This window comes from Pseudoliparis swirei, chromosome 11 (assembly GCF_029220125.1).
Source record: "Pseudoliparis swirei isolate HS2019 ecotype Mariana Trench chromosome 11, NWPU_hadal_v1, whole genome shotgun sequence".
NCBI classification, from domain to species: Eukaryota; Metazoa; Chordata; class Actinopteri; order Perciformes; family Liparidae; genus Pseudoliparis; species Pseudoliparis swirei.
This window is the reverse complement of record NC_079398.1, coordinates 5,520,983-5,533,941: the sequence shown is the minus strand read 5'-3', so window position 1 is coordinate 5,533,941 and position 12,959 is coordinate 5,520,983. Positions and strand designations below refer to the sequence as shown.

At 44.1% G+C, this 12,959-nt stretch overlaps 1 protein-coding gene across 1 annotated transcript; it reads right to left on the bottom strand.

The window, feature by feature from the left end:
- Window positions 1-464: 464 nt before the first annotated feature.
- Window positions 465-12,659, bottom strand: LOC130201133 (involucrin-like). The gene is made up of 3 exons (XM_056425859.1): window positions 11,908-12,659; window positions 2,763-3,344; window positions 465-1,377 (listed from the first exon to the last, which is right to left on the bottom strand). The coding sequence occupies exons 1-3, from the start codon at window positions 12,098-12,100 to the stop codon at window positions 1,337-1,339; spliced, it is 816 nt and encodes a 271-aa protein (XP_056281834.1). The 5' UTR covers window positions 12,101-12,659; the 3' UTR covers window positions 465-1,336.
- Between the last annotated feature and the right edge of the window lie 300 nt (window positions 12,660-12,959).

Genomic DNA, 12,959 nt, shown 5'->3' with positions numbered 1-12,959 from the left:
ATGATAAATGATGTGTTCCTTCGAGTTCAGAGTGATATTGGACGATCCCTATTCGCAGATGATGGAGCGTTGTGGAAGAGGGGGAAGAACATAACCATATTAAAGGGAAGGTACAAGAGGCCGTGAATGAAGTAGAAAGATGGTCTTATGCATGGGGATTCAAGTTTTCTGTGGGGAAAACTAAAACAATCTGCTTTACTAGGAAGAGAGGAGTGGTTACTCAGCTAAAGCTATATGGGCAAATTATTGAACAAGTGAAGGTTTTTAGGTTTCTAGGGGTGTGGTTCGATGTATACTATTCAGAAGGATGTTAACAAGGGGAGGACAACAATATTTAGCACTAGAGAAGAAAACATATTGAGTAGACTCAGGATTGGACATACAAAGCTAAACAAAACAATGCAATTAATTAAAAAACACCCAACCGGACTGTGCGAGTACTGCAAGACAGCAGAAACGGTGGATCATGTCATGTGGCATTGCCAGAAATTTAGTCAAAGTCTGAATCCACATTTAGAGTAAACAGTGACGGTTTGAATCTGAGCTCTGATGATAACAACCAGCTATCATCACAACACATGTGCAGAAAATAATCACAGAGACTGCTTATTAAAACTATAACAGTTGATTCACCTTAACAATAATCATCAAATTCCATAATATTGTACATCACCACTGGGGCGTTTTGCAGCTGAGTGTCAAGCAGCGGCGATGAGAGTCAGCACCTCCACATCTGAGGCCATGGTGCTCTGCTGGGAACCGGTGGACTGCTCCCTCCAGGTGGGACAGAGTGCCCCAAGCGAAGGAGTTCAAGTATCTCGGTCTGGTTCACGAGTGAGGGTAAGATGGAGAGAGATCGACAGGCGGATCGGTGCGGCTGCAGCAGTAAAACAGGCGCTATAGCGGACCGTCTTGGTGAAGAGGAGCTGAGCCGAAAGGCAACGCTCTCAATTTGCTGGTCGGTCTACGTTCCAATCCTCAACTATGGTCACGAACTTTGGGCCGTGACCAAAAGATCAAGGTCGCGAATATCCTCCGTAGGGTGGCCGGGCTCAGCCTGAGAGATTGGGTTCGGAGCTCGGACATCAGGAGGGAGCTTGGCGTTGAGCCGCTACTCCTTCGCATCGAAAGGAGTCAGCTGAGGTGGTTCGGGCATCTGATTCGGACGCCTCCTGGACGTCTCCCTTTAGAGGTTTTCCAAGTACGTCCAACTGGGAGGAGACCCCGGGAAGACCCAGGACACGCTGGAGGGATTACATCTCGCTGCTGGCCTAGGAACGCCTCAGGATCCTCCAGAAAGAGCTGGAAAATGTTGCAGGTGAGAGGGAAGTCTGGGTCAGCCTGCTGGGTCTGCTGCCCCCAAGACCCGACCCCGGACTAAGCGGATGAGAGTGGATGGAAGCAAAAATAAGAAGAAAGCACTCCAAACAAGGCAGATCCTACAGTAAGTACAGTAACTGTAATTGTATCACACAAAAGCCGCGTCACTGGACCGATAACTGATGAAATACAGTCTGCTGACATATTCTTGGTGGAGGATCTCAACTCAACAAAACTCAGCGGACTGGATCGCTATGACAGCAGCTACAAGCACAACAGGAACACTCGGGGGTTCATAAAATACCCGATGACAAAGAACAGGGCAGGTAAAGCTAAACAAAACAAACATGGTGACTTCTCTACCCAGATGATATTCTCTAAGTGGAGATGGCTTCGTAGTGGTTAGTGGATAGAGTCCTCCCAGTTGGAAGTGAGTCACTGCCCCAAACGAGGGAGGTCCAGTTTCTCAAGGTCTTGTTGACAAGCGAGGGAGTCGAATAAATGTCAACTTTACCAAAACCAGAACAACTAAAATGAGTTCTCTCTTGTGTGAGTTAACATGTGACTCTTTAACTGACCGCTCCGAGCAAAAGATGTTTTACAGACTGAGCAGCTGAAAGGTTTCTCTCCTGTGTGAGTTAACATGTGACTCTTTAACTGACTGCTCTGTGCAAAAGATCTTTTACAGACTGAGCAGCTGAAAGGTTTCTCTCCTGTGTGAGTTAACATGTGTCTCTTTAAATGACAGCTCCGAGCAAAAGATGTTTTACAGACTGAGCAGCTGAAAGGTTTCTCTCCTGTGTGAGTTAACATGTGACTCTTTAATGTTCCTCTATGTCTAAAAGATCTTTCACAGAGTGAGCAGCTTAAAGGTTTCTCTCCTGTGTGAGTTAACATGTGACTCTTTAACTGACAGCTCCGAGCAAAAGATGTTTTACAGACTGAGCAGCTGAAAGGTTTCTCTCCTGTGTGAGTTAACATGTGACTCTTTAACTGACCGCTCCGAGCAAAAGATGTTTTACAGACTGAGCAGCTGAAATGGTTCTCTCCTGTGTGAGTGAACATGTGACTCTTTAAAGTTCCTCTCTGTGCAAAAGATGTTCTACAGACTGAGCAGCTGAAAAGTTTCTTTCCTGTGTGAGTGAACATGTGACTCTTTAAATGACTGCTCTGTGCAAAAGATCTTTTACAGACTGAGCAGCTGAAAGGTTTCTCTCCTGTGTGAGTTAACATGTGACTCTTTAAAGTTCCTCTCTGTGCAAAAGATCTTTTACAGACTGAGCAGCTGAAAGATTTCTCTCCTGTGTGAGTTAACATGTGTTTCTTAAAATCTCGTTTGAGGTGAAATCTTTTCCCACATTTAGAGCAGCTTAATGGTTTCTCACTAGAACTACATTTTGAATCACGAACAGAAACCTCATCATTATTCAGGGAGTTTAAACCTGCTTGAGGTTCTCTGGTCTTCTTCCAATCAACAGAGTCATCAGTATCTGGTTCAGAAGAGTCTCCAATCTTTTCATCAGGATCTGGAGGTCTATCTGGATCTGCGTTCCTGGCTGGTTCTGGTCCTCCACAATCATCTCCATCAGCTTCTATTTCCATCGGTTCAGTTTGTCTTTGATGAAGCTGAGAGGACTGAGCTTCCTCTTCAGCTTCACTCTTCACAGGAGTGAATGAGAACTTGAGACCAGCCTCCTCCAGCCCTTGAAGCTGCTCTCCCTCCTGACTGGTCCAGAGTTTCTCATGTACCTCCTTAATGTGGGGGGGCTCTGGGTTCTCCTGGTCCTCTTTAATGTGGGGGAGCTCAGGGTTGTCCTGGTCCTCCTGTTCCTCTTTAATGTGGGGGGGCACTGAGTTCTCTTGGTCCTCCTGTTCCTCTTTAATGTGGGGGGGCTCAGGGTTCTCCTGGTCTGCCTGTTCCTCTTTAACTAGCGTGGGCTCTGGATGCACCTGGTCCAGACAGAAGCTCCAGACCTGCTGCTCAAAAGGAACCTCTTCTTTAACCACCAACAGCTGCTGGACGTCTGTGGAAAAGAGTAACATACATTTATACATCTTTTGAATTTCATATTAAACTGTTATAAGTATATCACTGACAAATCTATGAATTAGTTGTGTATGAGAGAAGCATGACCTCTTAATAAAAAGAACAACATTACATATCATGTAGCTGACACTTTTATCCAAATCGACTTTCAATAAGTGAATTCAACCACGAGTACAAACTCAGAACAAGAATAAAGAAAGTAACATTTCTTCAAGAAAGTCAAACTACAAAAATACCATAAGTAATACCATAATACAATAAGTAATTCCATAAGTAATGATATTCAATTCAATTCAGTTTATTTGTATAGCCCAATTTCACAAATTTGTCTCGGAGTGCTTTACAATCTGTACACATAGACATCCCTGCCCCAAAACCTTGCATCGGACCGGGAAAAAAGGGAAGAAACCTTCATGAGAGAACAGAGGAGGATCCCTCTCCAGGATGGACAGGTGCAATAGACGTAATGTGTACAGAAGGACAGATTTAGAGTTAAAATACATTCAACGAATATGACAGAGTGTATGAATAGTTCATAGTAGGCATATTCCACGATGGAGACCTCCACGATCCATCAGGCAAATGGAGGTAGAGAGGAGGAGTGGAAGGAGTCACAACAGTGGGCGGAGTCTCAACAGGACAGTGGCGTCGTCGATAGCAGGAATTCCACGACCGAGACCTCGATGATCCATCAGTAGATAGGATCTATGCCGTCTCATAGGGTCCGATGACCCCATGAGACGTGAAGTCAAAAGGACTCCGGGGAGAAAGCAGAGTTAGTAATGTGTGATGGAGAGATGAAAATTCATCCCTAAGGAGAGAAAAAAGAGGAGATAGGTACTCAGTACATCCTAAAACGTCCCCCGGCAGCTATAAGCCTATAGCAGCATATCAAGGGGCTGGACCAGGTGAACCTGATTCAGCCCTAACTATAAGCTCTGTCAAAGAGGAAAGTCTTCAGTCGACTCTTAAACGAGGTGACTGTGTCTGCCTCCCGGACTGAAGGTGAAGCTGGTTCCATGATAGAGGAGCTTGATAACTAAAGGCTCTGGCTCCCATTCTACTTTTTAAGACTCTAGGAACTACAAGTAGTCTCGCATTTAGTGAGCGCAGCTCTCTAGTGGGGCAATATGGTACTACAAGCTCCTTAAGATATGATGGTGCATCACCAATCAAGGCTTTGTAGGTTAAGAGAAGAATTTTAAAAGTGATTCTTGATTTTACTGGGAGCCAGTGCAGAGCAGCTAGTGCAGGAGTGTTGTGATCTCTGTTCTTAGTTTTAGTGAGAATACGAGCTGCAACATTCTGGATCAACTGGAGGGACCTAAGAGACTTATTAGAGCAGCCTGATAATAAGGAGTTGACCTAAGAGACTTATTAGAGCAGCCTGATAATAAGGAGTTTCAGTAATCCAGTCTCGAAGTAACGAACGCGTGAACCAATTTTTCTGCGGAGAATTAGTGAACACAGAGAAGAGGGGAGACCCAGGACAGAGCCTTGAGGGACGCCAGTAGTGAGAGGAAGAGGAGGGGACCCAGGACGGAACTTTGAGGGACGCCAGTAGTGAGAGGAAGAGGGGACCCAGGACAGAACCTTGAGGGATCCCAGAAGTGAGAGGAAGAGGAGGGGACCCAGGACGGAGCCTTGAGGGACCCCAGGAGTGAGGGGAAGAGGGGACCCAGGACCGAGCCTTGAGGGACGCCAGTAGTGAGAGGAAGAGGGGACCCAGGACAGAGCCTTGAGGGATCCCAGTAGTGAGACGAAGAGGAGGGGACCCAGGACGGAGACTTGAGAGACCCCAGGAGTGAGAGGAAGAGGGGACCCAGGACCGAGCCTTGAGGGACCCCCGTAGTGAGAGGGCAAGGTTCAGACACAGATCCTCTCCAAGTTACCCGGTAAGTGCGGTCGTTGAGGTAGGATGGGAAGAGGGAGAGTGCAGTGCCTGAAATACCAGGTCATGAAGGGAGGAAATAAGGATCTGGTGGTTCAATGTGTCAAATGCTGAAGAAAGGTCGAGAAGGATAAGGACAGATCAGAGAGAGGCTGCTTTAGCAGTGTGAAGTTGCTCAGAGACAGCAAGGAGGGCAGTCTGTCGAGTGGCCGGCCTTGAATCCAGATTGGTGAGGTCAAGAAGGTTGAGATGTGTTACAGTACAAAGTACAACAAGTACCTGGGTGTTCACTTGAACAATAAACTGGATCACACTCATGCACTTTACAAAAAGGGACAGAGCAGACCATCGGCTGAGGAGACTGAGGTCTTGTGGACCTTCTTTGACTCTGCGGTGGCATCAGCCATCTTTGATGGAGTGGTCTGCTGGAGCAGCAGCATCTCTACAGCTGACAGGAAGAGACTGACCTAACTGGAAAGCACCTCCCACCCCATGCAGGCTACTAGCAGCTCTGCACAGCTCCTTTCATCCCGCTGTGTGAAGGAGAGGAACCACAAGTCCTTCCTTCCTGCTGCTGTCAGCACAGCCAGCTGACCTCCCAGGAGACCACAACACACCTCAACCTGAGCAACATGTAGACACTGTGCCAAATAGTTACATTTATTCTGTCTGGATAGATATTCAGTTATTGATCATTATTTACTGTTCAAGTTATTATTGTTTGTATTACTTTATTTTGACTGTCTTGTGTTTACTTTACCCTGTTTGCTGCTTTAATCTTGTAAATGTCCCCACTGCCGGACCAGTATAGGATTTATATATATATATATACACACACACTGAATACTTATAACAATGTGATATTTCAGTTTTTTAAAAATACATTTGCAAACATTTCTACATTTTGTTTTTTTCTGTCAAGAAGGGATGCCAAGTGAAAAATGAGAAATAAAATCAACTTCTTTGCTTTTTACTGTACTACATCTCAGAGTTACATATAGTACTTTACTGTACCACACCTCAGAGGTACATGTTGTACTTTTACTGTACCACACCTCAGTTGCATATTTACTGTTGTACTTTACACAGGTACATGTTGTACTTTTACTGCACTACATGACAGAGGTACAGTGGGTATGGAAAGTATTCAGACCCCTTTAAATTGTTCACTGTTTCATTGCAGCCATTTGCTAAAATAAAAAAGTTCATTTTATTTCTCATTCATGTAGACTCAGCAACACCATCTTGACAGAAAAAAACAGAAATGTAGAAATGAAATAAAAACTGAGATATCGCATGGTCATAAGTATTCAGAACCTTTGCTGTGACACTCATATTTCACTCACATGCTGTCCATTTCTTCTGATTGTAAATCTCTGCAAACTTCAGAATAAACAGCACAGCAGCTGAAATATGGGCCTTATAAAGAAATATCATGTCTGCATTTCAAGGCTCGCTACACGCCCAACAGAATTCAACATTCAGACTTGCCATCAGTATTTAAAGTAAACCTTTTCTGATCTTAGCAAATGGCTGCAATGAAACAAAGAGTTAACATTTTAAAAGGGGTCTGAATACTTTCCGTACCCACTGTATGTTCCTCTGAACAAGACCAGCCGACAAAAGCATTCAAGAGCAGCACCACACAGATCAGTCAGCAGTGACACACTGAACCGCTTCTTTGCCCGCTTTGAAACACGCCACAGCGGAGAAGAACCAGCCCAAGGAGGAAGAGCAGACACTCTTCCTCCAGCACCACCAGGTGAGGTCTGCTCTTTGTAACACAGTAACAATACAATCAGTGGCGGTTCGTCCATAGAGGGCGCTAGGGCACCGCCCCTCTTAAAATTTTGAGATGAAAAGAAAAAAGAAAAATATATAATACATCCTGTCAAAAGACATTATATGCCAAATCATTTAAATAGTAAATATACCGTGTTGACTCGCTAAATGTGTGTGGGAGACCGTCAGCCTGTCAACAACCACTTAAGTTAATGTGAAAAAATATAATATATCGCCACTCATTATCACGGAGAGAAGCCCCGCCCCCTTTACGGGGCTCCGGCCCAACGTGTGTGTACGGCAGCAGCAAACATTTCACGGTCGTTTCGGCAAGGACGGCTTCTCATTGGCGGATGAAACGTGAATCTTGGGGCATAAAAATGTGCGCTCATTGGCCAATGACATCGTTTTATTATTTCACGTGACTGGACTATTCAGCAGATCAGAGACCGGTATCGTTCCCTCAGCCAGAGAGCTCCACGGAGCTACGGGAGCAGGTAGCTAACGGAGCTGTTAGCTGGAGCTCAGTGAGTAATGCACTGTTTAGTTTCCTCTGTCTGTTGTTCCAAAGTCCTGGGACTGAAACTCTCTGGACTACAACTAGGGATGCACCGATCCATATCTGCCGATATTGCCATTATCGGTTTTGATCGGCGTTCTCAAAACGGCCGATCAGATGACGTAACATCTGTGAGAACTATCAGACGTTTCAATCGCCGCGCATAGCGGAGACGATCGCCGGCGAGGCCGCAGAGTGAGAGGTCAGAGGTCAGAGGATCCTCACCACCGAGCGCGCCCCGTCCCCCGAGTTGAATCTCTGGGTCGACTCAGCCGACTCTCACATGTCTGCCCCTATAGACTGATGCTCACGGTAAACACATTCGATCAGGAGCGCGCGAGGGTTTTGATAACGTTAGCGGAAGGATATACAGGACTGTCTCAGAAAATTAGAATATTGTGATAAAGTTCTTTATTTTCTGTAATGCAATTAAAAAAACAAAAATGTCATGCATTCTGGATTCATTACAAATCAACTGAAATATTGCAAGCCTTTTATTCTTTTAATATTGCTGATTATGGCTTACAGCTTAAGAAAACTCTAAAATCCTATCTCATAAAATTAGAATATTTCCTCAGACCAAGTAAAAAAAAAATGTATAACAGCAAAACAAAATCAAACATTTGAAAATGTCCATTAATGCACTCAGTACTTGGTTGGGAATCCTTTTGCACGGATTACTGCATCAATGCGGCGTGGCATGGAGGCAATCAGCCTGTGGCATTGCTGAGGGTTTATGGATGCCCAGGATGCTTCAATAGCGGCCTTTAGCTCATTTGCATTGTTGGGTCTGGTGTCTTTCAGCTTCTTCTTCATAATACCCCACAAATTCTCTATGGGGTTCAGGTCAGGGGAATTGGCAGGCCAATCGAGGACAGTAATGCCATGGTCAGTACACCAGTTACTGGTGGTTTTGGCACTGTGGGCAGGTGCCAGATCATGCTGGAAAATGAAATCCTCATCTCCATAGAGCTTTTCAGCAGACTTCCGTAGTGCTCTAAAATCTCTTGGTAGACAGCTGCATTTACTCTGGACTTGATGAAACACAGTGGACCAACACCAGCAGCTGACATGGCTCCCCAAACCATCACTGACTGTGGGAACTTCACACTGGATTTCAAGCAACTTGGATTTTGCGCCTCTCCAGCCTTTCTCCAGACTCTGGCGCCTTGACTTCCAAATGAAATACAACACTTGCTTTCGTCTGAAAAGAGGACTTTGGATCACTCTGCAACTGTCCAGTGCAGTAATCCGTGTAAAAGGATTCCCAACCAAGTACTGAGTGCATTAATGGACATTTTCAAATGTTTGATTTTGTTTTGCTGTTATAAAAAAATTTTTTTACTTGGTCTGAGGAAATATTCGAATTTTATGAGATAGGATTTTAGAGTTTTCTTAAGCTGTAAACCATAATCAGCAATATTAAAAGAATAAAAGGCTTGCAATATTTCAGTTGATTTGTAATGAATCCAGAATGCATGACATTTTTGTTTTTTTAATTGCATTACAGAAAATAAAGAACTTTATCACAATATTCTAATTTTCTGAGACAGTCCTGTATGTGACAACATCCGGTTTTGCAAAGTTAGCGGAAAGAACCACGTGAAACAACATCCGTTTTTCAAAATAAGATGTCAACAAATCATACACTACTAGCATATAAAAGTAAACAATGAACTGATTTTGTATCTTTATAGATCGTTTCTGAGATTTAGCTTAAATTATGCTTACATTAAAACATTTTTACTGTACCAAGGAAGAGTTTATAAAAATAAGTCAGACTTTTGTATGTTAAAAAAAGTCCTGTATATAGATTTCCCCAAGAGTTCCAGGAAATGAATAATGCAGATGTGTTCCATACATATCTGAAATCCCCTACAATAGCAATCAAAAATTTTAATGTATCAATTAGGACATTTTTCAAAGTAAAAGTCCTAAATGTTGAAAGAAATCTGTAATTTCTTTAATGTTTGAGGTGCTTTATCAATGTATTTCCTCATAGTCCTAGGCAATAATGCTACAAAATGAATAGAATGCTTCAATCGACACCGTGATCGGTATTATCAGATCGGCAGATACTGATTTCAGTGATCGGCACAAAAAACCTGATCGGTGCATCTCTAATTACAACGGGGTGACGGATCTAAAGAGCTGCAGACAAGTGTAAAGCACGAAACTTGCCGCAGTTATCTAGCTAAGAGCATGAAGCTAACGAGCTAATAGCATGAAGCTAACCCTGTTTGCAGACCAGAGCAGCAGGAGGAGACCGAACTGGCATCGAAACACAACGAAGAAGTTCTGAAAAACATTCCCTCCAGAATGATGAAGCAGTTTACAGACATGATGACTTTAACCAGAGAGTTATTGAGACGTTTGCCAACTTTAAAGAGAGGAGGCTACTTGTCTTTACAGTAGTGGGTCTGCTCTGTCACCCAATGTAACATGTGATCTCTTTCTGACTATTCTGCTCTGAACCTCTTTCATGTGAGGGTGAAACTCTTTTATTTTGCAAACCTCTGAAACCCAACCCAATGTTTCTTAAAGCTGCTCTGAACCTCTCATGCCCAAAGTTACAGTGCAGGGCTCCAGACTGCGACCAAATGGTCGCATTTTGCGCCTAAAATTAGACACAGTGCGAGTACATTTTTCATCAACTCGCGCATGCGCGACCAGTAAATTAGCAGATTTTTTGTTGTTGTGATTAAATATTTTTGTTGCTGACAAACTTGTTCTACACTTCAGCCCACTATAGTTAGCGGTAATGCCTGAATGACTGGTTTGCTAACCGACATTAACTCCAGAAGAAGGAGAAAGGAGACGAAAACCGAAGAAGAAGGCTGGCCTGTGTGTGAGAGCGGGGGGGGGGGGGGGGGGGCGGTTATAGGCTAATGTGTGAAAAGAGGCGCATTGCAAAAGGGGATCCTCACGCACCGAGCGGCGTCCCCGTCCCCCGAGTTGAATCTCTGGGTCAACTCAGCCGACACTTCCATGTCTGAGCCCCTATAGACTGATGCTCACGCTAAACACATTCGATCGGGAGCGCGCGAGGGTTTTGATAAAATTAGCGGAAGGATTTAAGTGACAGCATCCGGTTTTGCAAAGTTAGCGGAAAGAACCACTTTAAACAACATCCGTTTTTCAAAATAAGATGTCGACAAATCATACACGAACATATAAAAGTAAACAATGAACTGATTTTGTATCTTTATAGATCGCTTCTGAGATTTAGCTTAAATTATGCTAACATTAAAACATTTTTACTGGACCAAGGAAGAGTTTATAAAAATTAGTCAGTCTTTTGTATGTTAAGAAAAGTCCTGTATATAGATTTCCCCAAAAGTTCCAGGAAATGAATGATGCAGATGTGTTCCATACATATCTGAAATCCCCTACAATAGCAATCAAACAATTTAAATGTTTCAATTAGGACATTTTTCAAAGTAAAAGTCCTAAATGTTTAAAGAAATCGGTCATTTCTTTAATGTTTGAGTTGCTTTATATATGTATTTCCTCATAGTCCTCATAGCAATAATGCTACACAATAAATGGAAAGATTCAATCAACTCGGTGAGCGGTATTATCGGTGATCGGCAGATACTGATTTCAGTGATCGGCACCAAAAACCTGATCAGTGCATCTCTAGAAACCAACAAATGTTTTGATTGGCCACATCGAAGTGCAACATGCACATGCTCACGGTATGTTTTCTCTTAAAATATGTTTAAACTCAATACAGTAACTTCTGAAGAGTTCTCTGTTGTGAATGTTTTGCAGTTCATGAAGTCAAACAGGCATAAGATTGTATATTGTCAAATTATTTATCAGTAATACAGTAAAAAATGAGGGGAAAACTTTGCAAGTCGATTTATAGTGTGCGCCCCTAAATTGTCTGCTTGCGCCCCTAAAATTTTAAGTTAGGGGCCACTGTGCTCCGAGTAAAAAAAGTTAGTCTGGAGCCCTGCAGTGTGTTGATAGTTGTTATTGGACAGTGTTGATCAGTGTTTTCTTTAAATAAAGCTTTGTTTTTTACAATATTCTACTCAAAACCTCTTTTCTTCTCATTGTTGAGTGATATTTAAACTGCCCCCCCCCCCCCCAAAATTCACCAGCCGCCACTGAATACAATATGTACCTCTGATGTAGTACAGTAACAATACAATATGTACCTGCTAGATGTATCGTAGTAAAAAGTATGACCGTGTTTAAATACTGCAGTACAGTACCTGTAACTCTACCTCAGTACATGATGTGAATACTTCCTCCAGAACTGGTTCCATCAGGTTAACGTGATAAACAAAGAGAACCCACCTGATCGTTGCAACCGGACTTCCGGGTTGAACACGGCGTGCAGCAGCTTCCGGTGCCGCTCGTTCTCCTCTTTTAAACTACACAGTTCCTCCTCGTACTCTGCGATCGTTCCTTCAAACAGCCCGCAGATCTCCTGCGCAGCCGCAGTGAGTCGCCGGTTGACTAAACCTCTCAGCATTTGGGCTTTAGACATGTTCACGAGCTCAGAAACGTTTCCTCCAGACAGCTCCGTTAAAAACGCTCCGCTCACTCGGCTCCGCTCGGCGTCGCTCGGCTCCGCTCGGGTCCGTGTATCTCCTGCTGGCACGATGACGTCATGAGCTCCGCAGGACACGAGGAGACAATCCGGACGTTTCCGATGAAGCGGAACAACACAGAGTCGCTCGCACAGGGTCACGTGGGCATCGTGGGCGATGAGACGCGCCGTTTAGTCTCCAGAGAGTCGCTGCGACTCGCGCCGTGTGGCCGAGTTCCGTCTCCGTCTCCTTCCTGTTGCCACGCGACGCGAGCTTCGTGAGTCTGAGGTTACACTTTCTACAAAGTCCACTTCAACACGTGTGTCCGCACATCCGGGCTCTGGTGGCCAGCGACGTGTCCTTTGTCTCGAGGCTTCCACACGAGGCGCAGGAAGATGTTTCGTGAAGCGGATGTCGACGCGCTTCTTCTTCTTCTTCTTTTTGTTTTTAGGCGGCTGGCATCCAAACTGGTGCATTACCGCCACCTACAGCCTTTCTTTGCGAACTAGAAATATCTAGCACTTTATCCCCTCAAAAATAAACTAAACTAAGAAGGGAGCCCTGTCAACTTCAGTGCCCTAAATTCTTCTCTTCAACCCTGTCTCCTTCAGATACTGCAGCACCCTTCCTGCCCCCAAGGATAATGCATCCCTCAATTGCACACCTCCTACTGCCAGCCTCCTCTTCAACCTGCCTCGCTCGTTTCTACATTTCTGGCAATGCCACGACATGATCCACCGTTTCTGCTGTCTTGCAGTACTCGCACAGTCCGGTTGGGTGTTTTTTAATTAATTGCATTGTTTTGTTTAGCTTTGT